The 17,769-nt window shown below is 35.4% G+C and overlaps 3 protein-coding genes across 4 annotated transcripts; 2 read left to right on the top strand and 1 right to left on the bottom strand.

Moving 5' to 3' along the window:
• Positions 1–11: 11 nt before the first annotated feature.
• Positions 12–1,042, top strand: LOC126755633 (protein FAM136A-like). Its single transcript, XM_050468344.1, has 3 exons — positions 12–162; positions 232–396; positions 463–1,042. Exons 1-3 carry the CDS (start codon positions 76–78, stop codon positions 649–651), a joined length of 441 nt encoding a protein of 146 aa, XP_050324301.1. The 5' UTR covers positions 12–75; the 3' UTR covers positions 652–1,042.
• Positions 1,043–1,364: 322 nt separating this feature from the next.
• Positions 1,365–3,693, bottom strand: LOC126755622 (kinesin-like protein subito). The gene is made up of 5 exons (XM_050468324.1): positions 3,045–3,693; positions 2,395–2,984; positions 1,923–2,332; positions 1,668–1,848; positions 1,365–1,602 (listed from the first exon to the last, which is right to left on the bottom strand). The coding sequence occupies exons 1-5, from the start codon at positions 3,589–3,591 to the stop codon at positions 1,504–1,506; spliced, it is 1,827 nt and encodes a 608-aa protein (XP_050324281.1). The 5' UTR covers positions 3,592–3,693; the 3' UTR covers positions 1,365–1,503.
• A 3,957-nt stretch (positions 3,694–7,650) lies between these two features.
• On the top strand, positions 7,651–13,903 carry LOC126755628 (2-acylglycerol O-acyltransferase 2-like). Of its 2 annotated transcripts, XM_050468336.1 has the most exons (5): positions 7,651–8,966; positions 9,640–9,771; positions 9,846–10,169; positions 13,122–13,297; positions 13,366–13,903. In XM_050468336.1, the coding sequence occupies exons 1-5, from the start codon at positions 8,761–8,763 to the stop codon at positions 13,521–13,523; spliced, it is 996 nt and encodes a 331-aa protein (XP_050324293.1). In that variant the 5' UTR covers positions 7,651–8,760; the 3' UTR covers positions 13,524–13,903. The 2 variants fall into 2 exon arrangements, with proteins under 2 accessions (XP_050324293.1, XP_050324294.1); XM_050468337.1 differs by lacking the exon at positions 7,651–8,966 and having other exon boundaries at positions 9,364–9,771.
• The last annotated feature ends 3,866 nt before the right edge of the window (positions 13,904–17,769 follow it).

Below are 17,769 nucleotides of genomic sequence, written 5' to 3'. Positions count from 1 at the left end.
AGCTAATGTGTTAGGCAAACAACTAAACGTAAGGATACATCGTTCAACTTCCCGCTTAAGGGTACTCACTTGTAAATGATAGAACAACAACGTAAACGCGTAGAACGCGCCGTATCTGATATGATCAACGAAATGTATTCAAGTCACTTACGCAAAATGCAGGTTGGTATGCAGCAACGCTCAATTTTTTTTGGAAAGACAGCTTTAACTCGAATAATTTGTCTAAGCCAGTCAGAAATGCATTTATGTGCATCTAAATGTTGTGACGACCAACGTGGGACCTTAGATTCCGTGCAGACTTGCATTGAGGGTTGCGCCGTACCGCTTACTAAAGCTCAGGACTATTTGCAGCATGAATTGGGACAGTTTCAAGGACGTTTGCAAAATTGTGTTATGGTGTGCCTTTAAAACTTGTATTTATTTGTATTTTGCATTTACAATTTTTTTGTAAACAATTTGAAGAAATGCAGCGAAGATGCTCGAGAAAGGCTGCCATTAAATCCTGGAGAAGCAGAACTCGCCAAATATCAACATCATTTCGAATATTGTACGGTGGCATGTGTGGATAGACATATTGGCCTTATACCAACTATGATGAAGACTATAAAGGCTGTCTTGGAGAAAGGTCCTAAAGCTTTGCCACAAGCATAGAAAAGTTGCTGAAGCTGTAAATAAATTGTAATAAAAATTATGTTGTAATGTGTGTGTTTTATAAACTAAAATTAAAACTTGATGAGTAAGGTAAATGGTTAATTATTATTAATCCCCGAACAGGGGAGGTTAAGTTTGCAACGAATTTTGTAATCCCCATGAAACGTGGGAAACTATAAAATAAATATATGAATTATCAGCTTGGCGCTAATTCCTCAGTTTTTGAGATATATATCAGAATTTTTGAACCTGTCCATTTCCCTCCAAAAAGCTGTTCATTTGTGGGAACCACCGATATCGGTGCATATATTGCATATGCATAGCTGTCATAAAAACTGAACGATCAAAATTCAGCAAATTTGGCATTGAACAATATTTAAGGTAACGGTACAATCTCCGAAGAAATTGTTCAGATCGGCCCAATATATCATGTTATATAAACGGACCGATCAAAATAAATGCCTTGTATAGAATCTTATTTATTTGAGAAGGGTATAACCAAAGTTAACGCTGTATTCTTGGACGAAACGAAAAACAGCAACTAATATGTAGAATGACAGCAATAATCTCTGCAAAAAAAAAAAAAAAACAAAAAATGAGCATTTTAGTATTGACAATTTCAAAGCCGAGTCAAAAACTAAATTAACCGTTAACCACCGTATTTTAAGAAAAAAAAATTCAATTTCCATTTAATATTTAAAAAAGTGGCACGGTGTCAGTATAAAAAGTAGGAAACGAAATTACATTTTAATAATTTAAAAGCACATACAATAAATGTAATAAAGTTTAACTAACATAACAAAAGATACTCTACACAAATATATTTAAATAGTGATTCTAATTTAGCTACTGTTATTCTAATGTACGACGCTTCTTTTCTGTTTCCTCTTCTTCGAGTTGATCGCGCAGATCTTCAATTTGATTTTCATATTGTCGTTTGAGCGAAGCGATCTAAATTGAGAAAAAAGTTAAATGCTTAGCAACAAAATAATCTTGAAATTGCTAATATTTTATACCTTTAAATCATGCAAACGTTGCTGCATTTGTAGTTCATGCTTCAAGCTTTGCTCGTGATCCTTCTGCTTTTCCTCCAATTTCTTCTCAAATGACTCGACCAGTTCCTTGCGCAAAATCCGTTCTTGTTCGAGTAAACGATATTGCATTTCCGATTGCAAACGCTCCACCTCACTGCGTAAACTGTGTGCAACATTATGAAATATGTTAATTGAATTAAAAAAAAATAAAAAATAAACTAATTTCCACATGCTTACAATATGTTCTCTTCAGCAGCTGACTTAGCCTTCTCAACAACAAACGAATAACGCGACTTATTCACTGGTTTTGGCGGCTGTTTGAATGTAATATTCTTAGCAATTGCAGAAAATCGCAGCACATTCATGTTTTCTTCATAAAATGTGTCCATGGGTGTGACATTCACTATCATTGTGAGCTTTTCTTTGCCTAACAAGGCACTTTGTAATAACATTGTTAATTTCGATTCACGCACTGGTATCACCTGGCCCTTGGTTTTCAATTTTTTATTATTATTAGCTGCATCCAGACAGCGCCCGAGCGTCATAAGTGACGTATTAATACCTTTAGCTTCGTTGAGACGCGAACCAACGTTACGTGTTTTACTTAAACGTTCAGAACCCGCTAAATCGCAGAATTTGTAGGAAGTCTGAAAATAAAATTAGCCTTTTAAGCATAACCATGAAGCTATAGCAAACTTCAAAGACTTACATCGACAACCACACCGGTGCTGTAGTATTTAATTATGTCAATAAAAAATATACAATGCGAGCGGCTCGAGTTAGCATTAATAGAAGTGGATGCATAAGAAACATGTTGTAGACCCCAGTGTAACAATTTCAGGCTTTCTGAACACGATTTCACATAAACTGAGGTTAGACCTTGTATGAAAACTTTGCCGTCGTTTGTAACAATTTTTAGACCCTTTCGTTGTGGTGGGGCCATTTGTTGGCTGGTTTTTGGCTGTTGTGACGGTGGTGCTAACAAATCAAATACCAATTCATTGTATATTTCCACGAATGATATCCAAATGAATACGGATACTTCATCCTGCACGATAGTTTGAAAGTCATGCTCTGATTTTATCGTTTTCTCCAGCAGCTCATGGTCTGCGTTTAGTCCAACGCATGACTCCAGCAACGTCTGACGCATGTTTTCTTCGCGGGCTAGCGCTTCATCGTCTAAAATGCAGGCACAACCTTTCTCTAATTTAAGTGCAGGTTGTGGGTAAATATTGGACGCATTCATACGGAATATATTCTCTACTGCACGTGGCACAATGCCTGGCTTGCTGGGCGTACCTAAGAGTAATAAATCTCCCTTTATTTCTTATCTTAGTAATCCTTACAAATCTCACTTACCGAGCAATGTGAATGTTTTGCCCGAACCCGAGGTGCCGTATGTCAGCACTGTAAAGCTGTCAGTCTGGTTTTCAATGCGTGGTGCTACACAAATACGATACACTTCATCCTGTTTTACGGCGCTATCAAACACTGCCGAGAAACTATAATGCTGTTCTATTTTACTTTTGTTGTTGCTTGTTGTTGATGCATCATTGGGAGGCCCAGTTACAAGCACATTACCCGCAGTTGAAATTGTATACGAAGTTGATATTTGTGTAACTGGTTTCAAACGTAAATATACTAAAGCAGCATTTGAGTCTGTGCTTAGATCACTGCTCGCTTCACTTAGTGGTACGGATATGTCTTCATAAGATGATGAAACGTCGGCATCGCTGCTATATTCAGTTTGGCCTTCCTCTTTTATTTCATCGAAGAGTCTTACTTGTCGGTCTGGTCGCGGCCGAAAACATCGATCTACGGATGGATCACGCGCACGTAGAAAAGACGGGCGCACTTCTTCACACATGCTACCAAGAGAACTATGGTCGGATAATGAATTTGACATTATGAACCGCTTTAGCTCACGAATATTTTTTAACAAATACAAAATTATTGTAGGATTAACTGTAAATTAAAAGAAAATTGCAGAACTATTGTAGTTCGAATTGGCGCGGGGTAAACATACAAAAATAATGACAGGCGACTGGTTAAATTCAAAATTGAAGGATTCTCTAGGGTTGCCGGTTTTTTAAATACAAATTTTAAACGTAAGTAATGCTGCTTCTTTTTGAATCAACGAGTAAATCACAATGGTACAGTGTAGGGAGATAAATTTGTGAACTCCAATTCAAATTCAATTTATGAATAATATTTCGACAGAAACTCAGATTATTATGACTATAAGTAGGACACTAATCAAATATATTGAACCAATCCGCTTCTGCTTTCGTCATTATATTATAGAGTTATAAAGATCGAATCGTAATTTACAATGTTTATGCATATCAAATGTATGTATTGGGCCTTCAGTACTTATGCAACAAAAACACTCGGAAAAGTAAGTGTTTATAGTTTGATTATTATAACTTTTGGCCAAGCGCAGTAAACTATAAGATTATTTGATATACATAATTTTATAATAAATCTCTATTGTGAATGCATAAAATAACCGTGGATACTGAATTTTGTTTACACCAATAAAACTTACTGTCAAATCTTTGTTTTGATCAGCCGGAAATGGATGGTATTATAACACAAATAATATTAAACAGTGTATTGGCGCAATATTCACAATGCTTCTCACGAAATATTGTTATATGCAACCGCCAAATGGTTATTGTTCCACACGTGTGTGCTGTAGTCAAAAGAGAAAAAAGAACCTTGAAGAAATTTACTGCACGGGGAACGACACAAGAAATTAAAAGTAAACGGATCCAGATGCGACATTAAAAATAATTTTACCAATATCCAGCGGAGGTCGGCGTGTTGCACTAGAAAACGGATCGTGAGGAAAGGGTATTAAATGAATAGAGAAATTCGAATTCAAACGATTGACCATTTTTAACCTCTCAGCGATGTAAGTTGGTCGCTGTTGATTAATGCTTTTGAGCCTCAGAACGGCGAAAGTAGCGGAGAGGGCAGCATCGAGCACCTGCCTTCTTTTTTTGCATGCCCACTAGTTTTATGCAGGACATTCTTCAAAGCAATAATTAAAACAGCTCAATTTCCACTACAGCTGGTTCTACACACCGGAATTGACCCATTTTATCCAGCCAAGGGCTGTTTTTTCGGCGATCAAAAAAAAAAAAAAAACCTACGTAACTATTCCCGATTTAAGACATTTGGGGATTCACAGAAATAAGAATAAGGATATTGAATAAAACATTACTATTCATAAAGTATTTATTGGCGGATTTCCACTTGTACTGGTTTGAGAGGATCATTTACCCACACCCTGAAATACATTGGGTTATTTTTAGTCTTCGGATTGAGACTCATTTCTGTGTTTCTTACTAAGACAAAAAGCAGCGTTTGCGATAATCGGAGGCAGAATCGGATTATCAGAACTGCGAGAGATCTTATTGAAACTCAATAATTCACGTAGCCCCCACATATGTATGCCAAATTTTGAGTTGCATTAATAAAATCTAGTGGAAATATGTTCCCAAACTTGCTTTAGTTTAATGTTGTGGGTAAATGATTTCTGCTCAGACTTTCCTCTAGTTGCAATAAACTCGGTGTAGTTATTTTCGAATTTTCAGCTGACTTTAAATGATTTAAGTATGTACATACATATAAAGGTCAATATGTGTGATATTATAATTAAATTAATTGTTCCTAAACATAATGTTTCTCGAACCTAGTTTTTCCTTACTTGTTTTTGTTAGTGACTTTAATTCTAAATTGGTTAGCAAAAAGTCTGATCTATTATTTATAAAAATTGTGTTAAAAAAAAATTAATAAAAGCTGCAGAACATGCATGAAGCTATGTGACTAATTGGTTCGATTAACTTAAAAGCTTGAGTTTTTACCATTGCTAGAATATGCACTTTGTTTTCATATTTGGAGTGCGAGCCAATGGTTGGTAGTTTTATATAAGCACTTTCAGTTGTGACACAAAAGTTGTTGGTACATTTTACGTTTAAAGCAAAAATATCTTTTTAAAAAATGGCCAAAATAGAGCACGGATACGGGTTTCGGCAATTTATGGGCGCACTTGCTGCGCTAATGTATTTGTTGGTAATCACAATCGTATTTTCGTGTTGCTGGATCCTGACCCTTGGATTACTTGTGAGTAATTATTTATTTATTATAAATTGGTTTTTATGTAAACTATTTTAGCTTTATGGAAACTTCTTTTGGAGAATAACGATGCTTCTCTATATTTGTTATATTCATATATCAAGCGCGAAATTCATTTTGAACATCAAAGGAAATGGGTGAGTAAATTATTTTAATTATTGAATTTATTTTATCCAATTTTTTGAATAACATGTTTCAAGCAGGTGGCAACTCATCTCTGAAAGTTTTCAAACTATAAGCCTTCTTAAGTCTTTAAATTGTTATTAATTTTGTAATTTTTTTTTATGATTTTTATTACATGAAAATTTGAAATAAGTGGCAGCTTATTTTCTTATATAAGCAAACAATTTTTTTTATATTTTTGTTAGTACATATTTATTTTTTTATCTTATCTTATTATCATAAATTCGTTTTTCAAATCAATTTTATTCTGAAAACTTCTTAAACGTGTGGCAACGTTCAAAATTCTTTTTCCAATTTTTTTTGTATATATTTGTTGCTACATATTTATTTTCTTATCTTATCTTATTGTTATAAATTCGGTTTTCAAATCAATTCTATTCCAATTTTAAATTTTTTTTAAGCATGTGGTAACACTCAAACTCCTTTTCCAAGTGTAAGCCTATTTAAACTCGTTAGTTTGATACCCATATGGTAAAACTCGTTTTCCGTATTAGTTTTATTGCGTGTAAAGTTAAAACAAGTGGCAGCTTTTTTCTTAAATTTGTAAAAAATTTTTTTATAAAATTTTAATACAAATAAAATTATAAAAACTACACCTAAATTATTGCAAACATTTATTTTTCATAATAATTTTATTCCAAAAACTTTTTAAACAAGTGGCAACATTCCTATTTGTTTAAGCTTTTTTAAACTCTTCAATTTGGTACGATATTTGGTAATATCATAATAATTCTGAACATGCATGAAAATTAAAAACTAGTGGCAACTTTTTCTTAAAAATTGGTAGACTAATCTTTTAAGAATTTTAATGTAAATAAGCCTTATTACTACACTTAAATTATTGGAAAAAATCGATTTTCATATCGATTTCATTCAAAATTGATTTAATAAGTGGCAACCCCTCAAATTTTTTTCAGCTATTAGCTATCTTTAGATCAATTAATTTGACATTCATATTGTAATATTATGATTTTCTTATAAGTATTGATAAAATTAAAAGTTAACCTAGTGGCAACCCTTCACAATTTTTTTAAGTTGTAGCCTTGTTAAGATTATTTGATTTGATACTCATATTGTAATATTTTGCTTTTCTTATAAGTTTTAATAGCATGAAAAGTTAAATAGGTGGCAATTCTTCTAAAAATTAGTAAGTCTTCTTATAGATCAGTAATCAATATGAATAAGCCGTAATACTACACTTAAATGAATAAAAACGTTCGAATTTTGTAACACTTTCATTCAAAATTAATTTAACATGTGGCAACACTCCAATTTTTTTTAACTGCAAGCATTCTTAAAATTATTTCATCTGATACTCACGGTGTAATATTTTACTTTTCTTATAACTTTCAATAGTCTGAAAAGTTAAATAGGTGGCAACTCTTCTAAAGCCATATTAAAACTCTTTAATTAACATAAATAAGCCTAATTGCTGGTCTTAAATTATTGCAAAATTCTTTTTTCAAATCAATTTTATTCCTATAACTTTTTAAACATGTGGCAACCCCAAAATTACTTTTTTTCTCAAGATTAGTTCATTTAATATTTCGACTGCAATATTATTTTCATACTCTTGTAACATGTGCCACAGAATATAATAGTATAGAATATAATAAAAAAGTAAGGTGGAGTTAGTAGATGGACTTAATCGGACCACTGCAACGCCCACAAAACGCCATTAATCGAAAACTTATACAAGACCATAACTAAGCACTAAGATACAAAACAGTAATTTGGCACAGGGGATCGGAGCAACAAGAGGCATTTGCGGGCTAAAAATTTTGACAAAGTCGGTGTATCCCCGTCCTCTATTTGGCTTAATGTAAAACTTTAACTCTTAAACCACTTAGCTATAATAACAAAATTTGCTCACGATAAATCCCTTACCATTATCTACACTGTGGATGAAGTCGGAAAATAACCCCGTTCTCTCCCCATATAACTATACTGCTAAAAACTATTAAAAGTGCGACACATCAATGACTAAATATTCCAGATCGGTCCTACCCAAGATGGTATGAGAGGGCTTTATGGGAGCTGGGGACGATAAACGCGGTACCGCCCAATTTTAGGTTAAATATCTCGGCACCGGACCCACCGTGGCATTCTTCTCACATTCGATTCTTTCACTTTCCAGTACACAAATCAAGAAGCATAACAGGATAAAACATTGCACGAATCATGTCTTTAGAGTGTGTCATCTTATCACCAAAATTGTCCAAATCCAACCAAAAATGTTCAAGCCGCAGTATCTATAGTTGACATTTGACCAAAAATACCGGTCAATGTATGGGATTCACAATTGAAATTCAGAGAAAATATTTCCCTTTTAATAATATCTCGGTGTATTAAAAATGGGTTGAATCACCAACATTTCCCTGAGCACACCCATATACTTAATATAAAGGTTTTCCAATTTCCGATTTACTTTATACAACATATATCGGTCAATAAGTGAGTTATCTCAATGAAAATGGATAGCCTGTTTCACTCAGTGTACCTTTGTGTTTAAAATGGAAAAAATTGGGCGAAAACTTGACCTAGACCCTATATAACTAATATCAGGATTTTCGAACATCCGGCTAACTTTGCGCTATATGAGTGGTGATTGTATGTGAGGTACTTTACTCGTATAAAACTCAGGGAACATTTTTTTAGTATGTGGCATGTTAATATTGTAGTATGTAGTAAGTATTGGCAAAAATAAGTAAAATTGGGCACAACTGCAGCTCCCATTACTACATATGTAATGATTTTCGTTTTTCTAATATTATGTCGAATATGTCGGCCAGTGTATGAGTTTTATATAATAAATCTTTTTGTTCTTTATTGGAGTGGACACCATTTACACGGTTATATCCGAGTTTACAACAGCGCGCCAATCGTTCTTCCTTTTCGCTGTTTGGCGCCAATTGGTCTTTCGAACGGAGTGGAGGTCTTCCTTTGCTTTCCGCGGTGGGTACTGCTTCGAATACTTTCAGAGCTGGAGCGTTTTCGTTCTTTTGGATGACATAACGCAGCCAGCGTAGTCACTATCTCTTAATTCACTGAACTATCTGGGAAATGGTGGGTCATCATAGGAACCATTTTTATAGAGAATTTTAAGACCTACAACTTTGCTCTGGGGTATTTTTTCGATAAAACTAACCGTTTTTGAGAAAACTCCAAAAAAACCTAAAACTTGGGAATTTTTGACACTTTATTTTTTATGGTAAACCTAAGGTCTCTACAAGAATTCAGCTTTACCGGAATTTTATTTATTTTAATTGTCCAAATTGACCGGACTATATGTCAATCTCGTCGTTCCATCGACTGCGGTGTTCGCCGTATGGCAATATGCAAAGGGCCATAAATCTTATAAATTTATAAAAAAAAATAGGAAACCGTTAGGTGGAGGATCTTCCCGTTACAATTAAGAGCTCATAATTGGAGAGCCTTCTCTTTATCAAACAATTTTTCAGAGTACCAAAAAAAAAAAACAATTCAAAGTTTTTGCTCCACCCTAATACAGATTTATTTACATATGCACATACATACGTGACGGAATTTTGTTGCGTTACAGATTTTGTTGAGTTCGCCTAGTTTTTCTTTTGCCGCAACTAAATTAATAATAATTTCTTTCTTAAAGCATCCGATTCTTTCGCAGTAACTGGCTTTGGAAACAACTACGCCGTTATTTTCCAATCGAATTGGTGAAAACAGTAGATTTACCCGCCAACCGTCATTATGTGTTCGCGACTTTTCCACACGGTGTTATGACGTAAGTTTTCATAATCGGTATAGTTTTCCAGTTTAATTCAATTTGCTAATTAATTTATTTACTTTTATGATTAGTTATGGCTGCACCGTTAACATTACATATGACATTGACAATTGGCTCGCACTATTTCCCGGTATACGACCGAGGCAGACGATTTTGAATGCCACCTATTTGACGCCATTCTTGTATGAATATTTGCGCCTTTGCGGTTTTATTTCGGTGTCGGAAAAGTCTTTGATGCATTATTTGACCAGTCGCTGGCAGGGTGATGGTTTCACGTCTAATGGGGTTTTCATTATTGTTGGCGGTGCACAGGAGGCTTTAGACTCTCGTCCTGGCCAATATGAGCTGACATTTTTGAGACGTAAAGGATTTGTTCGTGTAGCCATAAAAAGTGGGTATGTATGGTTAGAAAAAGTATAGTACAAGGTATGTATGGTTTTCTGAGGAGTTATAAATATATCTGTAAGGAGCTAAACCGGTCCGAAGGTGTAGAAGTGGTAGTAGTGGCATAAACATTCCGTAAATTGTTTTCCGAATACTAGAGAGTTGGAAGTTCTTGAACATATCTGTAACAAGTTTTTTTAATAGGGATGCCAGAAAAGTAGAGGGATAGGGTCAGCAAACGACGCCATATTTTTTCCGTTCCTTTGAAATTTCTCTTCAGTAAGGTTTGCTATTTCATCATGCAAAGATACGACGATCCAACAACGAGTCGAAATTATTAAAATTTGCTACTGAAATTCGGAGTCAATGGCCTCAACTTTGAGAGCACTATGACCAATTTATGGTCGTCATAATCGTTCTGTCAGATCAACAATTGAGCGTCTAGTAGGCAGATTTGAATCCACACACAGTACAAAATGTTCACGAGGCATCAAAGAAGTGCCCGTAAAATATTGCGGTTGGCGCATTAATTGAAAATCATCTTCAGCGTTGAGGCACATTTCTGGCTGAATGGCTTCGTCCATAAGCAAAATATCCGTTTTGGTCAGGCAGCAATCCACACAATCCATGAGTCACCATTGTATCCCGAAAAATTACGGTTTGATGCGGTTTGTCGGCCATCGGCGTCATTCGGCTGTAATTCTTCCGTGATTATCAAGATCGGCACAATACTGTGAATAGGAATAGCTACCGCTCAATAATAACCGAATATTATATGTCGTTCCAACAGGATGGCGCCATAAGCTACACAGCAAATGTTAAAAACGATTTATTGAAAACTTAGTTTGGTGAACGTGTTATCTCACGAAATGGCCCAGTCAATTGGCCGAATCGGTCTTGCGATTTGACGCCGTTAGACTATTTCCTGTGGGGCTACGTCAAGTCTATGGTCTGTGCCAACAAACCAGTGACGATTGATAAACTTCATACGAATATCGAAAATGAAATTGCAGGAGTTACGGCCGATTTATGCTTGAAAACCGTCGAAAATTGAGTTCAGCGTCTGGACTTCAGCAAGCATCGAATGTAAAGAGTTTCATTGATATCCAAAACCAAATTCGCTATATATGTGATTGCTTCGCTCATGGGCCTCATGGATCAAGTTTTGTGATTTTGCGAGTTGTTGATGAAACCTCGATGAGTTCAAAGTGGTTCATTTGATGGCGGAAACGGTCGTTGATGAAGCCAAATGCTGTTCAAGGATTGATGGTCAGAAAAGTTTTACTTTGGATTGGAGGGATTGGAAGGGAATAATCTACTTTGAGTTGCTCCCCTACCGCTAAACTCTTAATACTGTCAACAATTGGACTATCTGATTGAAGTAATCGATCACACATCGATAGTGAATCGCCAGAAACCCTGGGAACTTTGTTTGATATTCCTCCACCTTACGGTGCGGACCTGGCACCAAGAGATTACTACCTGTTCCTGGCGAAGGACTTTGCTGTTGAAAGATTCCTCTTGTGCCCAATAACTGTTCCTGTTTTTTGTTAATAGGGGCTAGACTTTCTTTGAGAGTGACATTATGGAATTACCTTAAAAATAACAACAAATTTGTGGAGAAAGCGTTGCATACAGTATTTCACTTAAATCGAATCATTCTAACTCGGCTAAATTACTAGACTTTATAGTTATATACCGGCTCAAATAAGGCCTGGTTGCTTCGTATCTTTGCTAGCTTTGAAACTTTAGGCGGTCAATCATTAATTCTGAAAATCAACGAAGAAATTCTATTGAATTTTGTGTGTGGGATCAAATTTCTGGTAGTGAAATATTCATAATGTTGGAAAAGGCCTTCGGTGATAATTGTTTGTCGCGAGCAAGTGTTTTTGATTGGTACAAAATCGAGATTGCCTTGCCGACGAACCACATCCAGGACGGTCATCAACATCAACTGATGATCACGTCAATAACATAAGGGATTTGGTGCTTGAGAATCGACGATTAACAGTCAGAGATCTTACTGGCATCGTTGGAGTATCGAAAGGACCAGTAAAAACCATTTTGAAAAATCATTTGATCCTAAGAAAAGTAAAAGCACGATTGATTCCAAAATCAACTAAATTCTTGAAAAACAGCGTCGCGCTTACGTCTGTGAAATAATGCTTTCCGACTACGACGAAATAATGAAACGTATTACTACGGATGATAAGTCTTGGATCTGTGCTTTCGCACAGTGAGCCGAAGCCGAAAAACGGCGTCAAAGCAGGTCAAAATTCAAGGTTAACAGTTTTCTTCGATTATCGAGGTGTAGCGCATTACGAATTCCGTCGACACTGTCAATAAGGAATATTATTTGAGTGTTATGCATCGTTTGCGCGAAGTTTTCGTAAAAAGAGGCCGAAATTATGGGCCTACCATCTTAGTTTTTGCATCAAGATAATGTACCGTAGCATACTGCATAGATTCTTAGTGAGTTTTTCGCCTAATTTTCAAGCAATATCGTGCCACAACCACCGTATTCGCCTGATTTAGCTTCGTGTGATTTCTGTCTATTCAGTAAACTCAAACGACCGCTCCGGGGAAACTGCTTTGAGTCAATTGAAGACATTAAACGTGAATCGCTGCGCGCATTGAAGGCTGTTCCGGAAATTGACTCTAACAACTGTCTAGCGAATTGGAAAAAAAGTAAGCCACATGTATATTGGAGCTAAGGTGGATTTCTTTGAGAGGTATGATATAGAGTTTGAAGAATAAATAAAGAATTTTAAATTATGAACAAAGTCTCATAGTAGTACTTGTAGATCAAGAATTTATACATACATATGTACGTAGGTATTGACTATTAATTTATAAAAGTAGGTTTTTTACTATTTACTGCTTACGATAGGCCCTTCGGACTACATGTAGTATTTATGTATAGTTATGTATATGTAAGTAAAACTCTTTTCCATCACTCGCAGCGCTGCTATCGTTCCATGTTTCACCTTCGGTGAGGTGGACAGCTTCGAGCGTTGGGATGGTAAATGGGCCTTGCATTGGCAATTGTTAGTGAAATACTTACTGGGCATATCGATAATACTAGTAAAGGGACGTGGTGGCCTTCCGCTTCCATTCAAGCGCCGTATTGTACAAGTGGGTGAGTAACGCTGCATGTAATCGCTATAATATTCAATACTTCTTGAGCTATTTTTTATAAACTTACAGTCGGCAAACCAATCGAAGTGCAACAGAATGATAACCCGCAACCGGAATATGTGGATGAAATTCATCAAAAAGTCATTGAAGGTGTAAAAGATTTATTTGAGACACACAAAATTCATTACATCGAAAATTACGAAAATGTTAAACTTGTAATTAAGTAATTTTGCTAATTGTAATAACTAGATGATGCTGTAATCGGGTAATTATATGACCACTTTGATTGTTCGTATCCTTTGTAAGGAAATAAGAAAACTGTAACTGTTACTCGGTATATCTTCGAGTTCTAAATGAGCTTTCTAAAGTCAGACAAAAATATTTCTTCTTTATCATTGTTTTAATTATTTGTTCTTATATTTTTGATACAATCTCGGGTAGTGTTTAAACTTCCATGCTCTTGATCGCCACTCTCTTGTTATTCGGAATTTCTCTTCTCTCAAATATTTATTGTAGAAAGGTGAATATAATTCCACTTAAAGGAGTGAAACTCGATTATAAACGCGTAAGTGGTGTAATCGCCAATAAAGAAGAAGAAAAAAGTGAATATTAACTGGGTTATCATTTGTAATATCTGAAATAACTGTAAATTTAGAGGCTCAATGATTATGGAGTCTCTTTGTAAATTCTCGTATGTACAACATTGATCTTGCTCCAACGAAAGTCAATGGCCGAAGTTTAAATATTCAATTACTTCGACATGTCCCAAGGCTCCTTAATTAGTAATCGTTGTAGCTGTAATTTAGCTATTAAATACGAGTTTATGTAAATATATAACATATTTGTATATATGTACGTATGTATGTACAAAAGAATTTCATAGCAGCAATAAGAATTATCTCACAAGCTTGTAATTAAAGAGTCATGGTGCAAAATTCTTATTGAAAACTTGAAAAACATGTTTTAAAAGCAAATGCATTGCAACTGTGCAATGTTGAACTGTGTAATGTTGACTGTTGAAATGTTAATAATATCATTTGAACTGGGCAATGGAAAGGTCATTACAAAATAAATCGTTTGGAGAACGCTTGCATGGCGCCCCAAAGCCAAATACACTTTGTTGTTGCTTTCTCTGCTCAGAAATTAAGTTGAAACTTTAGAGTCTCAATGTTCTGGTTAACTTAACCAAGACTCCTTCTTTCGGTAAAGAACTTTTTTTAACCAGAACTTAACTGAATTGTTGCTAACCAGAAATTAAGAAAATGGCTCTAAGGAGAAAAGCGGAATAAAGTTTTGAAAAATCATGTGCATATTACAAAACGCAATGAAATATTGTTGTCATTTTCTAAAATTTAGTACTTACTGCAATTTTGACACTTTGGTCCGGGTTCTCAAAAATCAAAATTTTTAAATCTGTCATATTTCATGACCGAATTCCACATGTTCTTCAAGACCGCTGCATTTCGTGCTTTTTTCAAGAGTCCGATGTCTGCAATCGTTTGTTCCCGTCGGTATAGTTTGAGTAAGTATTCTTAAGTATATTCTTCTCCTCTACTAAACCTCTTGTCTATTCACGTCCAGAGGGTATTCTCACCATGAAATACCTATTAAAATTTAATCTTGTGGGATCTAGTCTGATTTATTTATATTAGCATCGAGTTTGACTTAATCGCCCCGGTAAACCCTGTACCCTATGTATTACATTTAATTTTCTGATTTAATTTAATGCTGGTCTAACGACTGCCGTATACATCCACATTACTAAGTATATTCCGTTTTAGGCCTCGTACAACCAAAAGAGGGAAGTTGAAATTGATGTACTTTGGTTGTATTCGTGAATAGCATTAGTTCTAGTCCTGATACCATTAACATTATAACGTCTGCATATGCTACTGCTTTCACTTTTGCTCCGTTGAGTTGAAGTAGTATATCGTTCAGTACCACTACCCATAGTAGCCCAGAAAGAACACCTCCTTGAGGAGCCCATCTGCTTACATAACTTGTTCAAGTCTCTCTATGTATTGCTATAATAATTATGTTCATAAGCATCAATTGAATCCATCTTCACACAATGTCGCTCATGCCGCCATGTCCCTGCGACTCAATGATCGTGCTTACCTCTACCTTATTAAGAGCTACGTCAAGAAAGGTATCCATTGTATATTACTTGAGGTGTAATGACTTTTCTATTACATTTACCATCTCGTATAGGACAGTTTCTGTTGATAGACCCTATTACTACTGTGGGCAAAAAATAGTAAGACTTTGTAATTTAAATATCGCGCGAGAACCCATTTGTTGAAATATTGTTTTGTAGCTTGGTGTGTTGTCTCAGTGACATCTGTGTTAAATGTTACCTGAAAATAATCATGAGTATTTGGTATACGATTTGCTTTCTGAAGTACATACAAAGTGCATTCGACGATTTTTACAATGAGGGAAATCATTCAACAAAGACATTCAATTAAATTCTGTGATAATTGTTTGTCGTAGCAAGTATTTTAGATTGGTACAAATTATTCCAAGAACCACGAACCACGTCCAGGACGGCCATCAACATCAACTGATGTTCAACACGTCAATAAAATAAAGGAATTGGTGCTTGAGAATCGACGATTAAAACTCAGAGATCTTACTGACATAGTTGGAATATCGGAAGGATCTAAAGAAAACTATTTTGAGAGATCATTTGGGCCTAAGAAATGTGAAAGCACGATTGGTTTTAAAGTCACTCAATTTTTTCGAAAAACAGCGTCGCATTACTCTCTGTGAAACAACGCCTTCCGACTACCAGGATGTCATGAATGGTATTATTACTGGTGTTGGATCTATGCTTACAACCCGGAAACAGTCGATCAATCGGCCGAATATCGTGGCAAAGCACCACCTCAAAGCTGGTAAAAAATCAAAAATGTGACAGTTTTCTTCGATTATCGAGGTGTGGTGCGCTCCGAATAACTTCCAGCTGACAAAACTCTCAACACGGAATACTATTTGAGTGTTGCATGCCAAAGTTTATTGGACATAAATGTCAAGACTCGTATGTTTACTTTAACAGTTGGGTTAACAGATTTGCTTATAGGTAATTTCAAAACTCTAAAAAACACCTGTTATATGGTAAGTACCGAATTTAGAAGCATCTGGGCGATAAATTCCACTTTAGAGAATACGAACATCGGAAATAACATTTCAAATTAGTCATAAAAGTGGTTAAGCGTAGAAGTGGGCATGATAATCACTTTTTTACTGAAATATACGTAGTTTTGGGTACAAAGTCGAACTCTTGACCAGCCACTTAGATTTCCAAACGTTGATAATGAATCATTTGTTTCAAATTTAAGGCCGTTAAGTGAATTCATAGTCCAAATAGTGTATGAATACATACAAACATACTTAACTTTTCCAACGGTAAATCATAGCAAGGCGCGTGTATAGATATATGTACATATGTATATTTATATAGTAGTTGCAGATAATCCATGGTACACTATTGGCGACCCCTAATTTCGACCGTTGCTTTCTCAACTGCCCAGACGCTTGATAACAGTAATGGTAATATTGAAAACAATCAATAATAACACTATAGTTTCGAAGAAATAAGTGAAGAAAACATAGGAACTAAGTGCATGTTGTTGTAATAGTAAAATAAATTAAGTGTGGAAAAAATTCCTCGCTAAATTACTCGCACATGCAATTCGATCGCTTTATCGGCTGTCGAGCAGGCGGCAGCAAGCGAGTTGCCAAGCGGTGACGCGATGCACACGTCACTCACGGTCACCAGTGATCAGCTACGACACATACACACGTACACACACTTAAAAATTGCAAACACAAATATTACAAACAAATACAACAATCACAAGACAAAATAAAGTCAATGAAAGCGTCTGAGAATGCCTTGCAAACGCAGAAATCATACATACAGACACTTTACTTCATTTAATATTTATTATATGTAAGCGCATATGCTGCATACATACATACATTTAGAAAAATATGTAAATTTATGAGAATTCGCGCTTTAAATGCAATTGTTTTGAACAGAGGCTTCACCGCCATGTAAATTCGTTCGTGCTGTGCTGGCGTTGGAGATGCACGCTGTGGTTCGGGAAGTGGAAATAACGGTACTTTTGATAATTTTTGAAAAAAAAAAATACTATGGTATGGTATGGTAGCTGCGGTAGAAATCATTCCATAATAATTTTGAGGAATGCTACCGAGTTGAAAAATATGGATCCGTTCAGACTACATAGAGCCGACTTTTCTGGACATGGAAGCGCCACCAACTGTATTTTTTGCTAATTTCGTAAAAAAAATGTAATAAAATAGTTCGAAAATTGATAATCAGTCATTTTGCTAACACAATTGTTCTCTCCATCCAGTTTTAACCTTGATGTGACCTTGATCTTAACGTTATTTTTTACCATGAATTTTGCTGATATTGTTAGAGTATAGAATTCCTTTATCTTTTAA

The sequence above is a fragment of the Bactrocera neohumeralis genome, chromosome 4 (genome assembly GCF_024586455.1).
Source record: "Bactrocera neohumeralis isolate Rockhampton chromosome 4, APGP_CSIRO_Bneo_wtdbg2-racon-allhic-juicebox.fasta_v2, whole genome shotgun sequence".
In the NCBI taxonomy this organism is placed as follows: domain Eukaryota; kingdom Metazoa; phylum Arthropoda; class Insecta; order Diptera; family Tephritidae; genus Bactrocera; species Bactrocera neohumeralis.
Note: the sequence above shows the minus strand (reverse complement) of the source record. Positions and strands in the feature narration are given on the sequence as shown.